This window comes from Aspergillus fischeri, genomic scaffold, assembly GCF_000149645.3.
Source record: "Aspergillus fischeri NRRL 181 1099437636263 genomic scaffold, whole genome shotgun sequence".
NCBI classification, from domain to species: domain Eukaryota; kingdom Fungi; phylum Ascomycota; class Eurotiomycetes; order Eurotiales; family Aspergillaceae; genus Aspergillus; species Aspergillus fischeri.
Window position 1 is genome coordinate 971,583 of NW_001509763.1, and position 21,668 is coordinate 993,250.

The window sequence follows — 21,668 nt, forward strand, 5'->3', positions numbered from 1 at the left end:
GACGTGCTGACTACGAGGCCAACATCTCATTATGACAAGCGCATCACCTTATGACGAAGAACATGATGCATATCGTCTTAGTGTTGGAAATGGTGTGGCTATGACTGAAGAGGTGGCGGGATAAGTATGCATAGTTTGCTTCGATTCTATAAGAACTCTATCCAACAAGCTATGCAGTGATCTCCGTCGAAGGAATGACAGTAGCAAACGCATCAGCCAGTTCACTTAGAACCACCGAAACAAGAGTCTCAGCGTTGGCCCCGGGAATATCTCGGTCACCCACGGCATCACTAGCGATGACCACATCATAACCGCGCTCACTGGCCGCACGAGCCGTGGTCGACACACACACATGCGCCATATATCCCACCAGGACAACCTTCTTTCCCACATCCCCCAGACCCTTCAGGTATTCATCGAGATCGGTCTGCGCAAAGGCACTCGGGAAATGCTTGGCGATGACCTTCTCGCCACCGCGCGGGGTCAACTCGTCGAATTCCTTGGCGAGGTCGGTGTCGGGGGTGAAGACGGGGGCGCCCTGCGGCACCTCATGAACAATATGGACGATGTTCTTGCCGTCGCCGCCGGCACGGTACTTCTCTAGGAGGGTTGCGATCGCCTTGCGGGTCTGGGAGACGTTCGCGGTCTTGAGATGGCCGGTGGCGTATTCGTTCTGGGCGTCGATGATGATGAGGGTGGAATCTTTGGTAGAGGCGGTCGAGGGAGGGACCCCAATCATTTGGCGGAACGACTGCACGGAGGACATTTTTGATTGTAGAATTGTGAACTGTAGGGGAAACTGTAGGAGGGAGATATGTGATGGTGGTTGTTTGCGAGGGGAAGAAGAGTGCGGGGAAGAGAGCTGTGATATTTAAGTTATCTACGGAGTCTATACCTCGGGCAACCGGAGTCTTCATTCTGACAAATCTTTTCGGGGATCAAGTTACACAGCAGGTAATAGCTTAATAATGATAACGATGGCCTCAATAGACAGCTACTATAGCTTCCTCATTGGGATACATTATTCGCCAAGCTTTTCCGGATCCATACCGTCGTCTGCGATTGACAGCATGGAGACTAGTTCGACTAGTCAATGACCGTGCATTCGTCCGGACTATAACACCGGTATCTGACCTCGGCAGGAGAATGCAGGCGTATTCTTCACCGGGTACTCGCGTTGCTGATTTCCACATTCGTCTCGATCTGCGTTGTAGTCCAGATCTTCCCATTCGGCACCACGATGCGCTCCTCGCTGGTATTGCTGCCGTACCCTGTCCCAAGCTCTGTCGGCATAACCTCTGCATCCTTCGTCCTCAGTGAGTTCATTGTCACACTGTCTTTGAACCGTGAGAATCCCCAATGGGTTGGTTTGGATCCCGTGAGTTTGGAGGATCCGTATTTGCGCCTGGAGGAGTACTCGCCGATGAGTCGAGGCAGGAAGCGGGAGGCAATCGCCTTGAAGGAAGGGATGGAGGCGGCCAGAATACCCACGTTGGTCTCGATCACGGACCAGTACATGGCGCCGCTGATGGCGTAGGTGAAATCGGCCGATTTTAGCATGGCGGGGATGTAGGTGATGCGAATGATTGAGGAGATGCAGGCACTAGTGAGGCGTGTCAGCGTGCAGAATCTCGGCTGCGATCGAGTTACTCACAAAAGTCCCAGGCAGAGGATGAAACCAAGGGCAAACTTCTGCTTGACCGGCATCTGTAGGTGGAGGAGGACTTTGATAGGGAGCGAGTAGGTGAGCAAATCAGTCAAGATGTTCAAGGCCGCGTTGGACAGATAGAAGATATTGATCTCGACACATTGACCTGGCAAGGACGTGTTCCAGGCTTTCGGGATGGGTCGACACTGAAAGGCTGCAACCATGACGAACACTGTAGCCTGGGTGCCGACGATGCCCATCATGATCAAGGACATGCGCGTGAGTGTCTTGTCGCCGATGCGCGTGTAGAACCAGCAGACCGACGTTTTGATGAAGCCCAGACAGGCCAGATAGAACATCGAGCTGAGCCATACCACCTGCCATGGTCAGAGTTGCAACGAGGATTCTTTGATGGTGCATACAAAAGAATAGGAGGGCAGGTTGCTCTTATCCACATCAGCAAGATGAGAGCCCAGTCCCTTTTTGACAGCTAGTCAAGATCAGTTGCGGATTCCCATGAACAAATGAACAAAGGATGTTGTACTGACAGACGATAGTCACACCGATAAAAGCCCAGGAGAAAAGCTGTGTGTGTCAGTAAGGACGCGCAATTGACGGTTTCCGGTTCCTTACGCATGCACACACGATCAAGTCTAGAAATCAGTCAGTCTTCTTTTCGCCAGCATCTCGCAGGAGATGGACTTACAATCATCCACGCCTACATGGTTCAGAACGACGACTCGAGCAAACATTCGCAGACAGATAACCACAAAAGTAACGACCGCAAAGGCAATGGAAATGCCTACCACAACTGGCCCTTGAGAGTCAGATGCCATGATGAATGGTCTGGAATGCAAAAGAGTGACATGACGACGGAAGGATTAGGCTGAGAGGGATGGCTTGTTCTCATTTATTCCTCGCCCTCTTTGATCATCGTCTTGTAATCTCGCAGACCTGATCATAGCGCTGATTACGGAATAAGAGCAGTGGAGACTGGAGATCAAGTTGATATGTCAATTAACGAGCAGGGATTCTGCGTCGGTCGTTGCATCCTGCCGAAGCTCCAGAGGCGTCAATTTAGGTTATTACCGGCTACTAACGCGCAGGCTACAAGGATCTGGGTTTTCTTGAAGACCTGAAACTGATTTACCAAGCTTCTCCCCAAAGTAGCAAGACGGGACACCTGAGACAGACGGGAATCACTCCATGTCTCAGTTGGTCCGTGTATGCAGGTTTGGCTGATTATTGAGACGCCTGTTAGTGGCACTGGGTGTGATTCTATTGGGCAACATCGACAAAGGTTACTTGATATGGGACGCTTACCTGTTCTGTAGTTAAGAATGAGACGTTCGACGCGAAGGTGGGACTGTGCAGTAGTCTATTCGACTTCGTATTATTAGCCACTGAAATATAGTAGATAGTGGATTAGCGGACGGACACAGAGTGGAATCGGTTCTTTTGCCATTGCCCTAAGGAGACGAGTCTGAGCTGACTGTCCCACAAGACTGCATCAAGCTGCAAACTGGTGATCAGTTTCATCTTCAGGGGTCCGGATAACATGGACGGCACAGTCTATACTACATATGATAGATGACCATGTAGGGGATACGGACCGGGAGAAAAAGTACGTAGATAATCCATGAGATCGGCATTTGTGGTGTTGAGAGAAAGGAGGCAGGAAAAAGCAACGCTGAAACACAAGTCAACTATATTGGTAGATGTATCATAGGAATGTCTACATTGCTTCTTCTGGAGAATAGCTGCACTTCGTCCCCTATAGCCGACCATTACTGTGCAACGTATATAGATTGGTGTTCGCCATCGACTTTTTTTTTTTTTTTCTTTCGGATGCTCTCCGCTGTTCTGTGCATGTTCCAGGAATTATATCAGAGGTGATCATGCTTTGCGATTGCTGTTGATCGTCATCAATATTCTTTCGTTGTCGATTTCGGATGACTGGAATCGGAAATAGTTTCCACTGCAACACCAACCTGGACGTGTCCATCACACCCTCAAGGCATGAACAATACCATAGTAGGTGTCTACAGGAGAGAAAACGACATCTCTGTCTACTCATCTCGTTGACTAGGACAAAAGTCCATAATTCTTACGAGTCAGACCATGCTGACTGCTCGTCACTCTGCCTCGCTTCATACGCGGAAATGCAAAGAGACAAGAAGCTCCACATCCACCGTTGGGCATGAGATCGGCACTGGACATCATCCTATCATGCTACACAATAACTCGCACAATAATGGGAGAGGGGCCGAAATTGGCTATCTCTAACGGTCGTCTCGCTGATCTCTCCCCACCGAGTTTAGACTGGGATGTCACAGCGGAACTTGCCATTCGCTTGTCTCGGTTCTCAACCATCAACAACTGGGCCTGCAGATTCAGTGACTGCAGTTGCAAGTCCAGAATGTCGATTCCTACTTTATATGGCGAGGACTCGGTCCGGTTAAATACATAGAGGTCCATCGAGAGCAGGGATGTTATTGACTGCTCCAATGGCCGTCAGCTTCATCCGCCTTCATACATTAGTTGATGTACTATTGTCACACCGCGGCCTGCTTCTGCCCCTCTTACTCGCTGCACGAAATATCCAGCCTGCTGTCAGCTGCAACCGAGACTCAAGCAGTCGAGCTAAGCGGCTAGATTAGAAAATAGCCTTGTATAATTCGTGTTCACGGATTCTACCTCGCATCGGTGCGTTGAGCGTTCATCCACCCCCTCTTCGTCTGGGGCATCCACATGGCCTTTGCGCGGTCGCAATCGGGGCAAAGTGGCTCGAGGTAAAGTTGGCCTCAAAATCAATGGCAAGGCCTTTGTTTCAGTGTCCTGCGAACGCAGTTCTCTCTTGTCTTAAACCTATCCCACTCATCGAGTCACCACCATGGGTCTTGGGGAAGAGTTCCTCGCCCGAATCACCTTGACCAACGTGGTTCTGGGTCTTGTGGCGTACGTTTTGCTCAAATTTGCGTACCAGATTGTCTATTATCACTTTTTCCACCCCCTGTCTGTCTTCCCCGGGCCCTTCTGGGGAGGAGTGACTAGGCTTTGGATCGCATGGCACAATCTTCGCGAGACTGAATTGCCAACCGTGTATGCTTTGACGAAGAAATATGGTACGACACACCATCTTATCACAAGGTCCTCGACAGCAGATGCTAATTGATCCCTGAGTAGGCCCCGTTGTGCGAATAACTCCGACGCTCCTGCTTGTTAGCGACCCGATGAAACTGCCGGACATCTACCATCGCAATGCCGACAAGACAGGGCACTACATCACCGGCAGCTTTGGCGAGACTGAATCGCTGTTCAACATGCGATCGCATAAGACGCACGCAGCGTTTCGAAAGCACCTGGCGGGACCTGTAGGTTGATTGCCATGCGACCATCGACAACCAGAACCGCGGCGTTGACAGTCTGCAGTACAGTTTTACCAACGTGAAGAGGATGGAGCCCTTGATCGACATTCGCATTCAACACTGGATCGACAAGCTCAATGAGAAATTCGCTCAGACAGGGGAGATTTTTGATTTCTCATGGTGGGCCGTGTAAGCATCGACCGACGCATCCAGGAGTGACGCCTAGGACTAACCGTGATGGCATGTTGCAGCTACATGGCATACGACATAATCAGCGAGATCGGTTTCGGCGCCCCCTTTGGCTTCGTCGAGCAGGGCCAGGACGTCGGCGGGCTCATTCAGGGTTTCCACGATGGTCTGCCGGCGTTCGGTTTCCTTGCTCGTCTGCACCCCTTCACCAGCTGGATGAAGACCACCTTCATGAAGAAGTACCTCGTCGCCACCCCCCAGGACGATTCGGGCATCGGCGTCCTCATGCGTTTCCGCGACCGCCTGATCGACCAACGATTCCGCGAGCTCGAAGAGAAGAAAGATATCGGTCGCATCGACCTCCTGCAGACCTTTATCGAAGCACGCACCGAGGATGGGTCCCCGTTGGATATTGAATATCTCAAGGCCGAGGTGCTGCTGGTGCTGCTTGCGGGGGCCGATACGACCGGCACCGTCTTCCAGGCCCTGGTGCACTTTCTGCTTACCAATCCCGACGCATACCGTCGTATGATGGAGGAGATTGACGCGGCAACGGCCAAGGGATTGATCTCTGACCCTGTCCCGCAGTACGACGAAATCGTTGAGCATCTTCCGTACTATGTGGCATGTGTTCGTGAGACGCTGCGGCTCAACCCCCCTGCTCCAAATATCTTCCCTCGGTATGTCTCAGAGCCTGGTATGGATCTGTATGGCAAGTTTGCGCCAGCTGGGACCGAGATATCAGGCAATCCATGGATTATGCAGCGAGACAAGAAGCTGTATGGAGAGGATGCGGAGGAGTTCAAGCCGGAGCGTTGGCTCGATGCCGAAAAGGCCAAGCTGTACAACAAGTATAGCTTCACATTTGGGTACGGGGCGCGAGTGTGTCTGGGGAGGGATATTGCCATGATGGAGCTGTACAAAGGGCCATTGCAGGTGGGTAGTTGTATTCCCCGTCCCACTGTTTGACACCAATGCTGAGAGCTATCAGTTCTTCCGCCGATACAATGTCCAGACCGTGAACGACAAACCAAAGGCTCGATTCGTGATCAAAGGAGGAGTTGGTTTCTATCGCGATGTATGGCTGACAATCGACCGTCGCCTGCTAGAAAAGGCATGAGAGGACACTACTACTGATCAGAAAAATTCGGTTGAACTTCAAAGGTGTGCCTGCGCTTACTTTGTATCTCATTACTTCCAACACTACAGAATGAACTCTCAACTTTACGATGTTTGTTGCGTGGATACTCCATACGTATCGAATCTTTCTTCCAATTTGGCACTGGAGTGTTAATGCACGCTCTCAATCTTCCCCTCTCTCCCTTCTCTGTATCTGTCACAACATCTTCCTTGTGTTGTTGACTGATCAGATTATCGATCGCGACAATCCACTATCCCTTGCTTCAAGAGGGATCTACGGTCTCTCAGATTAGGTTGAGATTTATCAAAATTAACCTGTGATATCTATCTACCTTATTCATTTGTGCACTGAATGTTTATGCTGATAGTCTGCTTGATGTGACTGTTTGTGCCTCGAGAATTCCCCTGACTGATCGACATCACATCCCGTAGGCAGGCTTAATCATGCAGACATGCGTGTATGACCTGTCAGAACTCAAATTACGAAGTGAAGCAGGGAACTAATCTTGGTTGCTTTTGCTCCACTGCATCCCCAGCGAACAAAATGACTTCTTGACTGACTTCTTCCCAACTTCCGTCAGTGACCATCGATCATCAGGCCACAAACATCGTTACTCAACTCACACCGCCAGTGACATGGACACGTCTGAGGCACCTTGAGTCCTGAGTACGACAGATTCTTGTCTTCACTGTCGCAGTGGGCCTTTGAGTTTACGCGGATAGGACCGGCGTGTCAGAAGCGGCCCGAAAGCGTCCCATTCGTCCGTTTCCACGGTCAAGGCCCAGAAGGACCAAACTAGCAGAATACTTAGTGTTGGATATCATCTGCCCAGCGTGTCATTGGCGTTCTTCTGTCCATCCCCACTCGGCCGGGATTTGGCCCAGAAAGGGAAGTCGTCCCCTCTGAGTGTGCCATCTGGTCTGGAACGGGGTGATCTGGAGGGGTGCAGAACCTCGGTCGTGTCCACAGAGGGGTGACTAGATGACAGGTCCCTTATCTATATGACGAGTTACATATTGACGCTCCTCGTCCATCCATTGTTGTATTGAAACCACACATCACAAAACATGGCAGCAACAAAGACTATCCAAGTGCCCCATCTGGGCGGCATCACCGCCGGTTATGCTCTGTCCAACGACCGTTACGACCCCGCCAAGCCGACATGCGTTCTGATCAACTCGATGTGCACGACTGTGTCCCTTTACCGCGATCAGTTTAGCGATGTCGCCCTCACAGACGCCATGAACCTGCTGGCCATTGAGCCCCTGGGCCACGGCTCGACGAGCTGCCCGTCGGAACACTTTACATACTGGGATTCGGCGTTGATGGCGCTGCAGGTGATGGATAAACTCGGCATCGACAAGGCCTTTGCTCTGGGAACGAGCCAGGGAGGATGGATCGTGACGCGCATGGCCTTGTTGGCTCCCGACCGGGTGGGAGCCCTTGCATACCTGAACTATCTGTACTGCGAGGGGGTCCGTGAAAACTGACATATGTCTACTGTCATCTAGATCCTCGGTCTGATGCCATTGGGAACCTCGATGGATTACGAATCGGCCGACTCCCGATCGAAAGGGTGCTGGGATCCCGTCCCAGCCCTCAAGCCCTTTTACGAGAACTGGACCAGCGCTGTCCCGACTCCTGATTTCCTGGTCGATGATGTCTGGTGTGGCATGGTCGGCGGCATTGGGTTCGGCGCCAGTGCTTCCGAGGAGTTGAGTATGTTCTGGACCAAGACCTTAAAGGAGGTCTACAAGGGAGACGAAGGCCGGAAGAAGGTCCGCATGGCGGTGATTTGCCTGCTGTCGCGCGATGGACTGTTGCTGAGACTGGGTGATATCAAGTGTCCTGTGCACTGGTTACAGGTGAGTCCATCCCTACGTCAGGGGCTGATATTGTACCATGCTGCTAAGGTTGACGCGACAGGGCACCGAGGACACTCCATTCGGCAAAATAGTGCCAGCAGAGCAGATCAAGCTCTTCACCTCGTCCCCAGAGGCCAAACTAGTCATGATTGAGGGAGGAGCCCATTATCTGAACGCCACCAATCCAAAGGAGGTGAATGCTGCGCTATTGGAGATGGTGAACAAGTATAAGTGATAGCATAAATAGCATTTTCGATAGATGATAACCATGCATTTCTAATGTTTCACTTGCACGGATGTCCGGCACCAGATAGGGATCTCAAGTTCTCAACTGCCGAAGAGTCCCCCACAGCCACAGCATGACAGAGTTTGCAAACACGACGAGTGGAGTCACCATTAGACTTCCCTTCGTAAAAGACCATTGTGAGGATAGCGCGGAGATACTCCGTATGTACCATTGTGAAGACTCACAGTCCGCACTCTCCACTTCGCCACGCTTCTGGCCCACTATCAACGCGAGGATCGACTATCCTGCAGCTATAACAGGCTAGGGTCACCCAACGGCCAATTGAACTTCTTTGGTCTGTCAAATGAGCATCCGAAAAAAGAATGGTAGCTTCCCGCCAGTAAGGGGCGCTCCTCGTTAGTCTGGCCTGGGATTTGTCGACGCCCTGATGGCTGCAAGCCAAAGATTGTCCCAAATCTTGCGGAATCCGAAATCAAAGTATCATTCCACCATAGTGAAAAATTTCTAGGCGCCGCATTTGACAAAAGGAGTATGGGCTAGAATCCTCCCGTCTGGCCATGGCCCTTGGCCGGAAAGAATTCAGGTACGAGAAGAGAGAGGTCATCTGAGGAATTCGGTTATAATGGCCTTGTTCTTCCTGCGGCAGTCGATCATCCCACAGCAGTCTCTCATGTCGTGATCAGTTAGAATGGCAGACCAAGGGGATTCGCTGCAACCATGGACGACTGCGACCACCGCTTCGGTGACGGTGCTCGCCTTCGTCATGGTCTGTCTGCGGCTTCTGGCCCGATGGGAGAGGAAGCAAAAGTTGTGGTGGGATGACTGGATGATTGTGTTCTCCATGGTAGGCTTACCTCCCTTGACTAGGTATCTAAACTAACATACGTAGGGCTGGAACCTGGTCGTAGTCGGCTTCATCTTCGCCATGCTCAAAGAAGGCATGGGCCTGCATGCCGGCACCGCCGTCCCCATCTCCAACCAGGTCATGATCGCCAAGTTCCTCGTCGTGGCCGAGATTCTCTATGTATTCAATCTGGTCTGGACCAAACTCAGCATTCTGCTGATGTACTACCGTATCTTTCATTTCCCCTACTTCAAGCGCTGGGCGTACATCATCGGCATCTTTGTCGTTCTTTGGGTCATCTGCATCACCTTTCTTTTTATCTTCATCTGCGTTCCTGTTCAGAAGCTGTGGTATCCCGATCTGCCCGGACGGTGTATCAACCAAGTCGGGACGTGGATCGCCAATGCGGTATCAACCATCGTGACGGATCTGGCGATTCTCGTTCTGCCGATGCCGCAAGTCTGGAAGCTGCAGCTGCGTCTCTCTGAGAAGATCGCCTTGACAGTTGCATTCAGTCTCGGATTTTTGTACGTGCTCCATTACCGTGACCTGATGAGACCCTGACCAATCCCAGCGTCGTCTTCGCCTCGGCCTACCGCTTCAGCGTCCTCTTCTCGTACACCTCCGCCGACTCCTCCTACACCCTCGCTCCAACCGTCGGCTGGACCGCCATCGAAATGTCCGCCGGCATCGTCTCCGCCTGTCTCCCCACCCTCCGACCCGCCCTACAGGCCATCGTCCGTATCCTCGGCATCCAAGGCGCCCTGCCGGCCTTACTGCGCAGCCGAACAGCCGCCATGTCCAAGACCGGCCAGTCAAACCCCAGTCAGAACGAGTTGACGAAAGGACACACAGGCAGCGGTGTCGGTCACTCAGCGCATAGCCGGCGTCATTCCTTCTATTATCTCCCGGATGAGGCGGATTCCGCCGGTGGACACCCCATGACGCCGGAGCGGTTGGATGCGTCCCTCCGGCCGGAGTATGATCACGGACACATGGTGACCAACGTATTAGGCTCAAAGGGGAGGAACGTCGATAGCGCGAGCGATGAGATTCCTCTGCAGGGAATCCGTGTGCAGAAAGATTTTACGCAAGTCAAGGAGTGATCAATAGACATCACAAAATATTTTCTAGTCGTGGGCCAGCATGTCCTATCAGCTGATACATAAGTCTTCTGCTATCCTAGATAATTAGATATGTGCCTTTCTTGACAAATATGTTTGCTTCCCTAGCTTAGACCATAGAAATATAAACGACGTCTCCATTCATGAGCGATACGCCTGATCCAATATGTGTCTATAAGCTAACCACTAGCACTGTCTGATCATACAACTGAACATGACTTTTGCTCCTTTCACACGCTGCTGCTTGGATTCCTCAGGTGTCACCCACCACTCAAGTATTGAGTGGCATAGACTGCTGAAAGATAACTGGCTTGAATTAGTATTTGGGAGGGATCTTGAAGAATACTTTGAGTTAGCTATCAAAATAGGCCTCAAAGGCCAGTGCTGGTTTGAAGAGCTGCGAAAAGATGCAAAGTCAGAGGATGATGACACTGCCTAGATATATATAAGCTTGACAAAACCATACAGAGTACCGGACATTTACTCTAGGTTCTTTAAAGGATTAACATAATGTTATGCAGTGTTCCCTTTCCTAAGGTTATCAGCTGTTTCAAATAGCTAATAACCAATCCTTTTTCGCATTAGAATGTATATTAATGGGCAAAACAACATGGGCACATGCCATGTAATTATCCCTCTAGCTCCCTGCAGAGATGACTATGTCCATGTTTAGTCAACTTATGGAGAACCCCGGAAAAACAGTGTTTGAAACTGCTGAGTGACCTTCCGTCTGGAGTATCAAGTGCGGATAATCTTTCAATGAGGACCAACAGCGGAAGCCCAATCTCCTGGCGTCTGTCTGACCGTCGCGGGATTATGAAATGTTGACCTCGTGTCAGCTGTCGGATTACACAAGAACTACTTACCTACTGCTAGAAATGCAGCTTACGGCCTTGGATTGTTCGAGCCCCTCATTTAATTAACACCATCAAATCCCCGCCCGCCTCTCTTCAGCCGCACTTCATTCTGGCCATACATTTTCCCTTAAGAGGCCCGGCACTTCGCGCCCGTCAGCATGAAGCGTGGGGTTCATAATCTGTGTGCCGCGACTGTCAAGCCGCTGGTTTCAACATTACATAGTGTTGGGCAGATGACCGGACTCCAAACACAGCGGTGATGATAATACTCACCTATGCAACATACTCGTTGGAATATACGGCATAGATCAAGCCCAGGAAAATGACTGTCGAAAACAATCAAATCCCCGCCATCTACGCGCGGGCGATCGAAAAGTACAAGGAAATCACTAAACAGGATCTCGATGTCGCCTTCCTCTGCAAGCTCCAGAGTGTCGATGACCTGGCCAAAGAGATCGATGAGCGTAACAAATCCTTCAGCGAGTACCGTCATAAACGCGGCGTTATCTTTGATGCCATGCAGGCGGCACTCATTCCAGTCCAGCTGTTCGGCGATGTCGCTGCCGGAGGCGCGTCGATGGTCTTTCCTCCCAGCAGTCTTGTTTTTGGCGCGGTGACCTACCTCGTGACGGCTGCCAAAGGAGTATCGAGCTCCTACGATGCGATTGAGGATCTGATGGGAACACTGAAGGTGGGCTCTCTTCCACTGTTCGCTTCAGTTTTCGGTCCTACATAGACCCATCTAATGTGTGCAGGATTTCACTATCCGGTTGAAAGCCTATGGTCGGGAGCAAATTTCCGAAGATCTCAGCGACAAGCTGAGCGATATCCTCACAACGTTGGTGGAAATCTTCGCCCTTTCGACCAAGGTCATCAAGCGAGGTAGACTGCTCAAGTTCACCCGCAACATCCTCCTGGGCACCGACGACGCCATCAAAGAGGCAGTGGATAAATTGGATAAGTTGACCAAAGTGGAAGCGAGCCTCGTCGGTGCCGAAACCCTGGTCGAGGCGAAACGGACAGGGCGCGTGGTGGATACACTCCAAACCACTGTCACGTCGACGAATGTCACAGTTCAAGAGACGGGAAAGGTCGTCAATCAGATGACCGTGCAGGTCACCGAGGTACATGAAATGCTGGGCAACCTATTGATTGCGACGAACGGCAAGGATGAAAACCATGGGGACACGGCAAAGTCTCAGCGCGATCTTGTAAGGAAGATTCTGCAACCATCCGCAACAGACTCGGCACAGGATTGGTATGACAGGATCAGCAAAACCCGTGTTCCTGGCACAGGAGATTGGGTTAGGCATGAAGATGTCTTCCAAGGCTGGTTGGTTCGAGATCTCCCGGTTATGTTCGTCTCTGGTAATCCTGGAGCTGGCAAATCCTATCTTTCATCGAGCATTGTCGCCTTCCTCAAAGACCAATACCCGCAGGGGGTACAACATCCCTCACATGTCTCCATAGCGTACTTCTTCTTCAAGGATGACAACCCCACCACGAGGTCATTTCACCAGGCCCTGCGCGATCTCGCCTATCAGATCAGCAGCAATGATCCTGCATATGAGAAGTACCTTGCAGCCCTTGGAGATTACGGGAGCGTCAGAACTTTGGAAAGTGCGTGGCGGACCCTTTTCGTCAACTACTTCTTGAAGAAAGAGTCAATCACGAGCAGCGTTTATGTCCTCTTCGATGCGGTCGATGAGGCCTTTGAGGAGGAAAGACTCGCCTTCTTACAGCTTGCCAAGGACATTCTGGACCCCCCGAATCGCGGCCGTTTGCAGTTGGCCATGGTTGGACGGCCGCATATCAGCGACCAACTGGCTGAAGCTCTCGAAACCAACGTCCCGACAATCTATGTGACAACACTGAAAAATTCCGCTGATATCGACCGGTACATCAAAACCAGCATTCAGAAATCAGTGATCCTGCGGCGCGTCTCACCAGCTCTACGGAAGGAGATTACCGAAAAACTGTCTGCAGGTGCTGAGGGCATGTTTCTGTGGGTGAACCTGATGCTGCAGGAGCTGGTCAAGAAGCGCAACGAGTCCAGCATCCGTAAAAGCCTCGAGCAGGCGCCCAAGGGCTTGAAGGAGATGCTGCGCCACGTCCTCCTGAGCTTCTCCGCCAGTCTGAACGACGAAGAGTTGGAATTTCTTAACGAGCTCCTGCTCTGGGTTACCTGCGCGGTTCGTCCTCTGAGCCTTTGCGAGGCGGAGGCAATCCTCGAGTTGAAGTCAGCCGAGGGAGATGGGATGATTTACCTCGAAGGTGCCCTTCGCAAACAATTCGCTGCCTTCTTCAACCTCGACCGTGAGGACGGTCTGACCACAACGGAGCTCCAGACCATGGCAGAGAGGACATATGAGTCGGACGACGAGGATACTACTAAACCTGATAGCGATGATCAGGACGCTTTTGAAGATGTTGACAACATTATAGACTTTGATTCGAACAAGAAGTCAACCACCGTCACATTCAGCCACGCATCCCTGGGCGATTTCTTCCGTGACCCAAACGAAGGCAAGGTCTCTGCTGCGCAGGACAAACTGCCAGTCGGAGTTGTTTATAAAGATGCCAAAGCTCATGTCCTCAAGACGTGCCTCAAGATCCTCATCGATACCGAGTTTTCCGAGAAGGCTGCGGATTCCAGCGTTATGGAGGCCTACGCCAAAGAAAATTGGGTGCAACACCTCCATTCAGTGCAGCCCTCAGAGACCTCGCTCGAGGACAAAAAGACAATCGCCAGCATGCTGGCCATGATGTTCGGTACGGAAGAGTACATGGCCAGATGGTTGGCAATGAGAAGTTGGGTCTCGACAAGCGAAAATCTGAAGGCCATTCAGCGCTGGTGGGATGATGCCGAGATTGTCGAGTCGCTTGCAGTCAAGGAGGCCGAGTTCGTCCTTTCCGTCAAGGAGAAGCCTGTAGAGACCTTCCGACCCATCGCCGAGCTTTGCACCAAGAAATGGTTGGCTGAAGACGAATGGCTACCCCCGGCCCCGGCGGCTATGATTATCAGCTATCTCAAATGTCAAAGAGGGATCGATGAGGATTTTCTTTACCGTTTTGCACCGACTGCCGCCGAGGTCGTCGAGGCTGCGGAATGGGCGCAGACCGAAAAGACATCCCGCTGGTACCAAAGGGTCGGCATCGTGCTGCGCCAGACCGGCCACATAGACGAAGCTCTGGACTATTTCAAGAAGGCGATCGCCATAGACCCAAACAACTGGATTGCAAAATCAGGTATGGCCATAGCACACTTGAGCAGGAAAGAATGGGCAACCACCCTTGCACTCGACGAGGAAGTAGAAGCAGTTCTGGAAAGGCAGCTCACTGATCAGCCCGATCAGAAGAAAAGGCTAACTGCACATTTGCACGTAACACTGGACCGCATCGCAACCTGCTATAAGCAGCTGGGGCAGGCAGAGAAGCACTATCTTAAGATCAAGAAAGCTCTTGCGGTTAATCCTTACTGCAGCACGTGCACATATAGGATCCTGCGTTTCCAGAACGAAACGGACCGGTTCAACGAAACCATCTCTCTTGTGAGAGAATATGCCGATGCACAAGTTCCCGACAAAGAGTACAATCGACTGACCGAATTTCTATGGCAGATGCCAAGTGTGAATGACGAGGTTCTTGAGTACTTAGCCGTCGCTGGCCAGGCTACGGGGAATCTCGACCTCATAGTCCGTTCCTACCGCGATGCGGCCCGAGCGGCCCGAAAGTCGTCCATGACGGTTGTCGCGGCTGATTTGGACCTTTCGCTTGCGCGTCTGTACTCGGAATACACCCGAGAGCAAGACAAGGCGACGAAGCGGTGGGAGAGAATCCTTAACACGTATGGATCCGCCAAGGAAGAAGGCCAGATTGGAGCGGCCAAGGTCATCGCCTCCTCCAAGCTGGCCCAACTTTGGCTGTGTCATGCCGTCGATGCTGGCGTGGGTTCCCCCGAGGCGGAGGAGTACGTCAGACGATTGGAGCAGTTGGTAGCACGGTACAAGACCGAGGACACGTCTGCTTTCTGGATCGCCGCGCGGGCTCGGGCCATTTCTCTTGGACTGTGGTACCGCCTGACAGGCCGACACGATGAGGCGCGGGCTCTACTCGCTCCCTCCGTCAAACGGGCTATCCAGATTTTATCCGACGATGACCCAGAGAACGACAGCGCAGGTTTGGCTGATTTGCAAAATGCTCTACTCGCTGCTGGTGACGTCAAAAATGTCATTGCGATTGCCTATGCTCTCGGACGATATGCGGATAGCGACGAGGCGGAGATTGAGGAAGGCGACTATAGTGACTATGGGTACACTTGCGATGGACCGTGTCGAAGGCAGCTTCAATCGAGGGAATGCATTTCGTTGTGCTCGATCTGCTTCGATACGGGCTTCTGCGAGGATTGCTCGGAGTTGCTGCGGACTGGGGCCATGCCATTCCAGGTATGTAGGGCAACCCATGTAAAGGACTTCGTATATATTCCGCCTCGACCACAGAAGGTAGAGGCCAACCGAGTTCTGGTGGAGGGACAAGTTCTGACCTATGAGGAATGGCTCGCTCAGTTGAAGAAGGAATGGAAGGTGTAGGCAACAGCTTTGTCATGTTTCAATAGCACCAATCCGTTAGAGTATCGCCGCAAGTTGATTAATCTATCAGTAGGGAGGAGATGGTGAGGATGATGAACTAACCTGAGGGGGAAGGTGAGAGGAGAGAGAGGGAGAGACTGTCAAGAGATTCTTTCTCCAAAAGAGAGCAACATGTCTACTGGCCTGCCCGGATTATCAGGCACCAACTGCTATTACCTGTACATTCCCCAGACTCAAAATCTCATAGTAATAGAATAGCCTCGGCACACACATCATGTCTTAGTTTCTCATCAGACAGGTTGATCCAGTGTCACTCATCCATCACTTCCACCGGTCGCATTTCATCAAGATCATCCTTTTATACTAGATTTAATTCTTAGATCGAACTTTTGTATTCATCTCAATTGAAATATCCCAATTGACCATGTCTTCGCCAACCAAAGGAGAACAGAATCTTCCACCCTCCTGGCGTCGATGCGACCTACAGCACACCTGGAGACGTTTGTCTTTCTCACCACAACACAGCCAATCGAAAATCTTCCCCTTCAATCCCTGAAACCAGAGATGCTATTTCAAGAAGACGAGGGATTGAGCATCATCACCACTAAAGATCTCGCCGAGTCAAATGGATTGCACGACTATACCTTTCCTTGCAAAAAGATCTCATTGGCGGTGCATTCCAGCCTGGAGGCCGTGGGACTAATTGCTGCGATCTCGTCGAAGCTCGCTAGTCATGGAATTAGTACCAATGTTGTCAGTGGGTATTTCCACGATCACATCTTTGTGCTTCTAGAAAAGGAGGATGCTGCTTTGCAGGTGCTGCAGGACATGATGAAGGCAGCAGAGTCAACAATACAGATATAGCCATCCCCACTACATGATTTGTCAAATTGAATTAATGAGCTGATATCATAACCTTCATCATGAGGCTCAATTGGGTCTCCGTACATTCAATGACTGGTGATGGGGTCAAGGCTAGAAGGCGTCGATCTAGAACCGTTGTTGGGATCAGGCAGAAGAGAGGGGTTGACTCACAAGGCTGTCGAGCGAACACGTCAACCAGTGAACAACAGGGATACACCAGTCCGAGTCATGATGAGAGCGACAAGGCTGATTTCCGACAAGACACATTCACTGGTGCACGGCTAGGGGACTGCTGCCTGGTAGCCGTCACTTACGCATAAGAGTGGCCATTTTCCTCCTCCAGGTTCAACCGACTTGCAGAATCATCTATCTCTACCTTAGGCTTCCACTATGCGTTACGGACGTCGTTCTCGGCACATTCCTTCCGAATCCGAAGACAGTGAGTCGGAGATAATGGAGGTCATCAACGACAACACCATTGTCTCCAGCAAGAAAGATATGGAAGACAATGCAGATGACGCGGCCGAGACTGTCAAGTATGCCCCCCCAGGGACGATCTGCGAGGTCCACAACCTCTACCAGTCCAAACGCGATGACAATGGTCGCACTTCGTGGACCAAGAAGAAGCCCGATGATCTCCCCAGCACAGGTGAGAACCCGGAGTCGGCTCAGTATGCTCTCATTGTCCGCCATGTCAAGTGCTACGATGGTCGCAAACCTCTTCAAATCCACTCCATTGTCGTGCAGAGCGAGCGGCTGAAGAAAGTCCTCGGAGAAGTACTCGATGGCTATCCAGGCGTGACCATGACCTTGGAGCGAGTGGAATTCCGCAGTCCTTTTAAGCCTTTCGTTCATCGATGGGAGCGATTCGCTAGTGCGCGTGACCAGGAGCTAGACTCGGTGACCAAATCGCACGTGGACCTTCTCTACACTATCCTCGAAGAGGAGCTACGGGATACGATTGCCCGTAAAAATGACCTTGTGCTCAACGGCGTCGTCACCCATGATCTTCTCTGGACCATCTTCGAGCCGGAGGATGAGATCTTCAGTATGGTTGGCGGTCGCCCCCGAGCCTTTCGATTCAAGTCAGGAGAGACAAATTGTCGGACGGGCGCATTCGATCTTGAAGCCCAATACATTGATTTCGACGGTGATGACTTTGGATTCCGCGACAAGGACTTTGAAGTGGCACCGTTTGCTGGCACCATGCCCATCACGGCTCTTCCGGTGTTTCCCCTAAGACATCACAGTGACCAGATATCCGTTCGTGACGCCTTGGTCGCTCGTGGAGCGGTCTGGGAGACTTACAAGGGGTATCATTTCAAGTATTATGAAGGCTTGGCTGTGGGTCGGTACATGAGAAGGGAATTCAAGTTCAACATCAAAAGTCGCATCATCATCGACGCGGAGGCGTTCAACACCTTCAACCCAGACGAGTCCGTCTCAGTGTATCCTACTTGTGGAAAGGAACTCACAGATGACGAGCGACTGCTGGCCGCTCCCACTTTGCGTGGATATTCGCTCAAAGAGAAACGGTGGCTGGAGTTCAATCTCGACAGTGTCAAGGAGATCGTGTGGGATTCACAGGCCTTCGATTCCCTGGTACTGCCGCAGGATCAACAGGATCTCAAGACACTGATTCTGGCCTTTGCCAATGCGCAGTCAAAACAAGTGGACTCGTTTGACGACGTGGTCCAGGGCAAAGGACGAGGAATCATCATGCAACTGAGCGGGCCCCCGGGTGTCGGTAAGACACTCACTGCGGAGAGCGTTGCCGAAGTGATGAAGGTGCCGCTGTATGTGATGAGCGCGGGAGATCTGGGGACGTCGGCCTCGAGGGTAGAGGAGGCGTTGAAAGATATCCTGCGGATGGTTCCCAAGTGGGGAGCGGTGCTTCTGCTCGATGAAGCGGACGTGTTCATGGAAGCCCGCAACTCAACGGACTTGTGGAGGAATGAGTTGGTGTCGATCTTTCTACGCATGCTGGAGTATTACGAGGTGAGTTTCTATTCCGTTTGTCAATACCAATAAGCTGACAAGTATCATCAAGGGCATCCTCTTCCTCACAACCAACCGCGCTGGGAACATTGATCCAGCTTTTGAATCTCGAATCCACGTCTCCATCGTCTACCCAGATTTGGACATGACTTCCCGTCGCCATATCTGGCAGCAGTTCCTGACTCGCACCGCAGGAACTGAACAATTCTCCGATGAACAGCTGGAGACCTTGGCCGGAGTGTCGTTGAATGGCAGACAGATCAAGAATGTGCTCAAGACAGCCCATTTGCTGGCATGGTCGCAAGAGAAGCCGCTTGCTTACGAGCATTTACAAACAGTACTCAAGCTCAGGGATGCTACGTTGCCCACTGCGAATGGGGTTTGAGGAGGAAATCGTCCAAAGACAGACATAGCGTATTTGAATATCTTGAACTCTCCAAAAACAGTAGATCAACTCCTCGTAAGCTGCTGTATGTGCAAGGCTGCCTAAGGCAGGGCTGACTACCCCACCTTCGTGCTACATGGACATTTTGCAGGCTGCACCGGCCAGGATAAGATCTTTCTTGTCACAATTCATCGAACACATTTCTGTAATATCGAGCCATGACGCAAACGAGAAGCAAAGACATCCTTCCTAGCTTACTTGACGCACTTCCATCTGCAATACTCCCTGACGATGTCGACGTTGCATCCATTGCCAGTTCCTTTGCCAACTCTCTTGCGCGCTTGTCAGCATCCGATTTCGCCGAGGTCGCTATCTGGCGAGATTGTTTCGCACTGACTGGGACTTTGAGAACGTTCTATTCTCCTCGGACAGTTTCGGAGATCTATCACAACCGGTGTTTGGCGCGACGAGCCCAATCGTTCTGCCTACAAGCTGACGAAGCACATGTTGTGCGTATTAGTCCATCGTGTAGCTGGATCGACGTTCCTTTCCGCTTCGAAACCAATGCTAGCCCTGCTGCATGTTGTTCTGGTGTGCTCTCCTTGATCCCATCGGGCGAAAATGGCGATTACACAATCTGGATGTTGCAGACTTTGCTGGATCGATTTAGGGAATATCCTAGTGTCGACACGCTTGATACGACGACTCAAAGCCCCTCTGTGGGTGATTCCACGACTGACTTTGACTGTCTCATCGTAGGGGCTGGTCATTCCGGCCTCAATGTGGCCGGCCGACTGAAAGCACTAGGGGTGTCTTATCTCGTAATAGACAAGAACCCACGTGTGGGCGACAACTGGCGTCTTCGATACGACTCCGCAAAATGTGTGTTGTTCAGGTTCTTGTACGAGAAAGTGGCTTACCCAAGACAGTACACACGATCCGCGACTATTCCCATCTGCCTTTTGAACGAAACTTTGCCCATATCGACCATGAGTGGTTGACTAAAGATGATCTCGCGGAAGGGTTCGCCACATGGGCTGAGAAGTACAGGATAGTATGTTCATTGAAGGCAACGTCCCTGACTTCTTGCTAATCGACAAAGCATATATGGACCCGCAGTGAGCTACAATCCGGTACGTGGGACGACTCGCGCGCACAATGGACCTTGAAGGTCAGACAGACCATAGCGGGTTCCGAACTCATCAAGATCCTTACGTGCCGCCATGTGGTGCTTGCCACTGGTGGACCGTGCAATAAGCCACACAAGCCTTTTTATCCTGGGGAAGAAAGATTCGAGGGAGTTGTCCAGCATTCGGTGAGTTATCATAACGCATGGGACTGGAAAGGTCAGCGAGGTGTCGTGGTTGGAACGGCCAACACTGGTGAGCAACCGAGAAAGCCATCATGGCATGTTGATGCTCACGTTGAATACAGCCCATGATATCGCTGAAGATATGCTTGACGCTGGAGTGGCATCCGTGACTATGATCCAACGCAGTCGGACATGTCAGTGCAGCTTTCCTCTGCCCTGTTCATTGTAGTGACTTTATACAGATGTACTTCCTCAGGAGTACTTGACCAAAGTCTGGAAACGTACTTGACGCCTCACTTCGGAAGCTTCGGAGACATACTGACCCTTGCTAGAAATTCTGAATGACCATACACCACTCGAGACATCCGATCGCACACTCTTCGCGGGGCCATTAGCAGTAAGCCGCCTTATCACCATGGCTGCCTTGAACACCCAAGCAGAGGCTGAGCCTGAGCGGTTCGCAGCACTGGAGCGAGCTGGCTTCAACACGGAGCGCTACGGAGACCTCATTTCGCTTCTCAGTGAGCGCTTCGGAGGTCATTACATGGATACTGGCGCTTCTGCAAAGATAGCGCAGGGCTTGGTGAGTCGCATTTCTAAGAAATGTCAGACGGCGTATTCATCGGCTCCAGATCAAGGTCAAGTCTGACAACCGTCTCGTGTCGTACACTGAAAACGGTCTCATATTCGAGGATGGAACCCACCTGCCAGCCGATGTAGTTATCTACGCCACCGGGTTTACAGGAAACCTCCGCGACTCGGTGCGAGAATACTTTGGTGAAGAACTCTATGCGCAGGTGGAGGATTACTGGGGCATTAACCAGGAAGGCGAGCTCAAAGGTGCTTATGTACCTACCGGACGTATGTTTCCCGAAAGGTGCCTGCACTGGGTTCTGTTACTGGAACTGACTTTGTGAACTATAGATCCCGGCCTGTGGTATGTGGGTGGAGGAATGGGCCAAGCTCGGTTTTATGCTCGCTTTGTAGCGCTGCAAATTCTGGCGCATCTGCTTGGAAATCCATTGCCAGTATACTCTGAAACACCAGTTGTTGAGGGAGATTGACTTGAGGGCAGGAGGAATGGCACTCGAGGTTTTTCTTGGTGGTGAAATAGACTAGATGTCGAGAAAGATATATATTGGCGGAATGACAAAAGTACTCCGTACAGGCCTTCGCATTTTGTCTTCTTTGTTAGCACCTTGAATTTAGATAGGTTGAAAGATATCGGGAGATAGCT

The 21,668-nt window shown here is 51.4% G+C and overlaps 8 protein-coding genes across 8 annotated transcripts; 6 read left to right on the forward strand and 2 right to left on the reverse strand.

Annotated features, from left to right (window-relative positions):
* Positions 1–169: 169 nt before the first annotated feature.
* NFIA_027890 (putative isochorismatase family hydrolase) lies at positions 170–766 on the reverse strand (the record flags this gene model as incomplete). The annotated part of the gene is made up of 1 exon (XM_001261611.1): positions 170–766. One exon carries the CDS (start codon positions 764–766, stop codon positions 170–172), a length of 597 nt encoding a protein of 198 aa, XP_001261612.1.
* Positions 767–1,161: 395 nt separating this feature from the next.
* NFIA_027900 (putative integral membrane protein Pth11-like) lies at positions 1,162–2,484 on the reverse strand (the record flags this gene model as incomplete). The annotated part of the gene is made up of 6 exons (XM_001261612.1): positions 1,162–1,603; positions 1,655–2,025; positions 2,071–2,138; positions 2,197–2,233; positions 2,282–2,301; positions 2,355–2,484. 6 exons carry the CDS (start codon positions 2,482–2,484, stop codon positions 1,162–1,164), a joined length of 1,068 nt encoding a protein of 355 aa, XP_001261613.1.
* A 2,057-nt stretch (positions 2,485–4,541) lies between these two features.
* Positions 4,542–6,325, forward strand: NFIA_027910 (cytochrome P450; the record flags this gene model as incomplete). The annotated part of the gene is made up of 5 exons (XM_001261613.1): positions 4,542–4,773; positions 4,835–5,022; positions 5,081–5,205; positions 5,268–6,141; positions 6,197–6,325. The coding sequence occupies 5 exons, from the start codon at positions 4,542–4,544 to the stop codon at positions 6,323–6,325; spliced, it is 1,548 nt and encodes a 515-aa protein (XP_001261614.1).
* A 1,088-nt stretch (positions 6,326–7,413) lies between these two features.
* NFIA_027920 (alpha/beta fold hydrolase) lies at positions 7,414–8,446 on the forward strand (the record flags this gene model as incomplete). Its single annotated transcript, XM_001261614.1, has 3 exons — positions 7,414–7,779; positions 7,858–8,211; positions 8,273–8,446. The coding sequence occupies 3 exons, from the start codon at positions 7,414–7,416 to the stop codon at positions 8,444–8,446; spliced, it is 894 nt and encodes a 297-aa protein (XP_001261615.1).
* A 700-nt stretch (positions 8,447–9,146) lies between these two features.
* On the forward strand, positions 9,147–10,408 carry NFIA_027930 (uncharacterized protein; the record flags this gene model as incomplete). Its single annotated transcript, XM_001261615.1, has 3 exons — positions 9,147–9,302; positions 9,348–9,829; positions 9,877–10,408. 3 exons carry the CDS (start codon positions 9,147–9,149, stop codon positions 10,406–10,408), a joined length of 1,170 nt encoding a protein of 389 aa, XP_001261616.1.
* Positions 10,409–11,605: 1,197 nt separating this feature from the next.
* On the forward strand, positions 11,606–15,872 carry NFIA_027940 (NACHT and TPR domain protein; the record flags this gene model as incomplete). Its single annotated transcript, XM_001261616.1, has 2 exons — positions 11,606–11,974; positions 12,039–15,872. 2 exons carry the CDS (start codon positions 11,606–11,608, stop codon positions 15,870–15,872), a joined length of 4,203 nt encoding a protein of 1,400 aa, XP_001261617.1.
* A 1,254-nt stretch (positions 15,873–17,126) lies between these two features.
* Positions 17,127–19,119, forward strand: NFIA_027950 (ATP-binding protein; the record flags this gene model as incomplete). Its single annotated transcript, XM_001261617.1, has 2 exons — positions 17,127–18,734; positions 18,787–19,119. 2 exons carry the CDS (start codon positions 17,127–17,129, stop codon positions 19,117–19,119), a joined length of 1,941 nt encoding a protein of 646 aa, XP_001261618.1.
* Positions 19,120–19,999: 880 nt separating this feature from the next.
* On the forward strand, positions 20,000–21,495 carry NFIA_027960 (putative flavin-containing monooxygenase; the record flags this gene model as incomplete). Its single annotated transcript, XM_001261618.1, has 7 exons — positions 20,000–20,173; positions 20,222–20,501; positions 20,554–20,625; positions 20,674–20,712; positions 20,764–21,014; positions 21,064–21,292; positions 21,356–21,495. 7 exons carry the CDS (start codon positions 20,000–20,002, stop codon positions 21,493–21,495), a joined length of 1,185 nt encoding a protein of 394 aa, XP_001261619.1.
* Between the last annotated feature and the right edge of the window lie 173 nt (positions 21,496–21,668).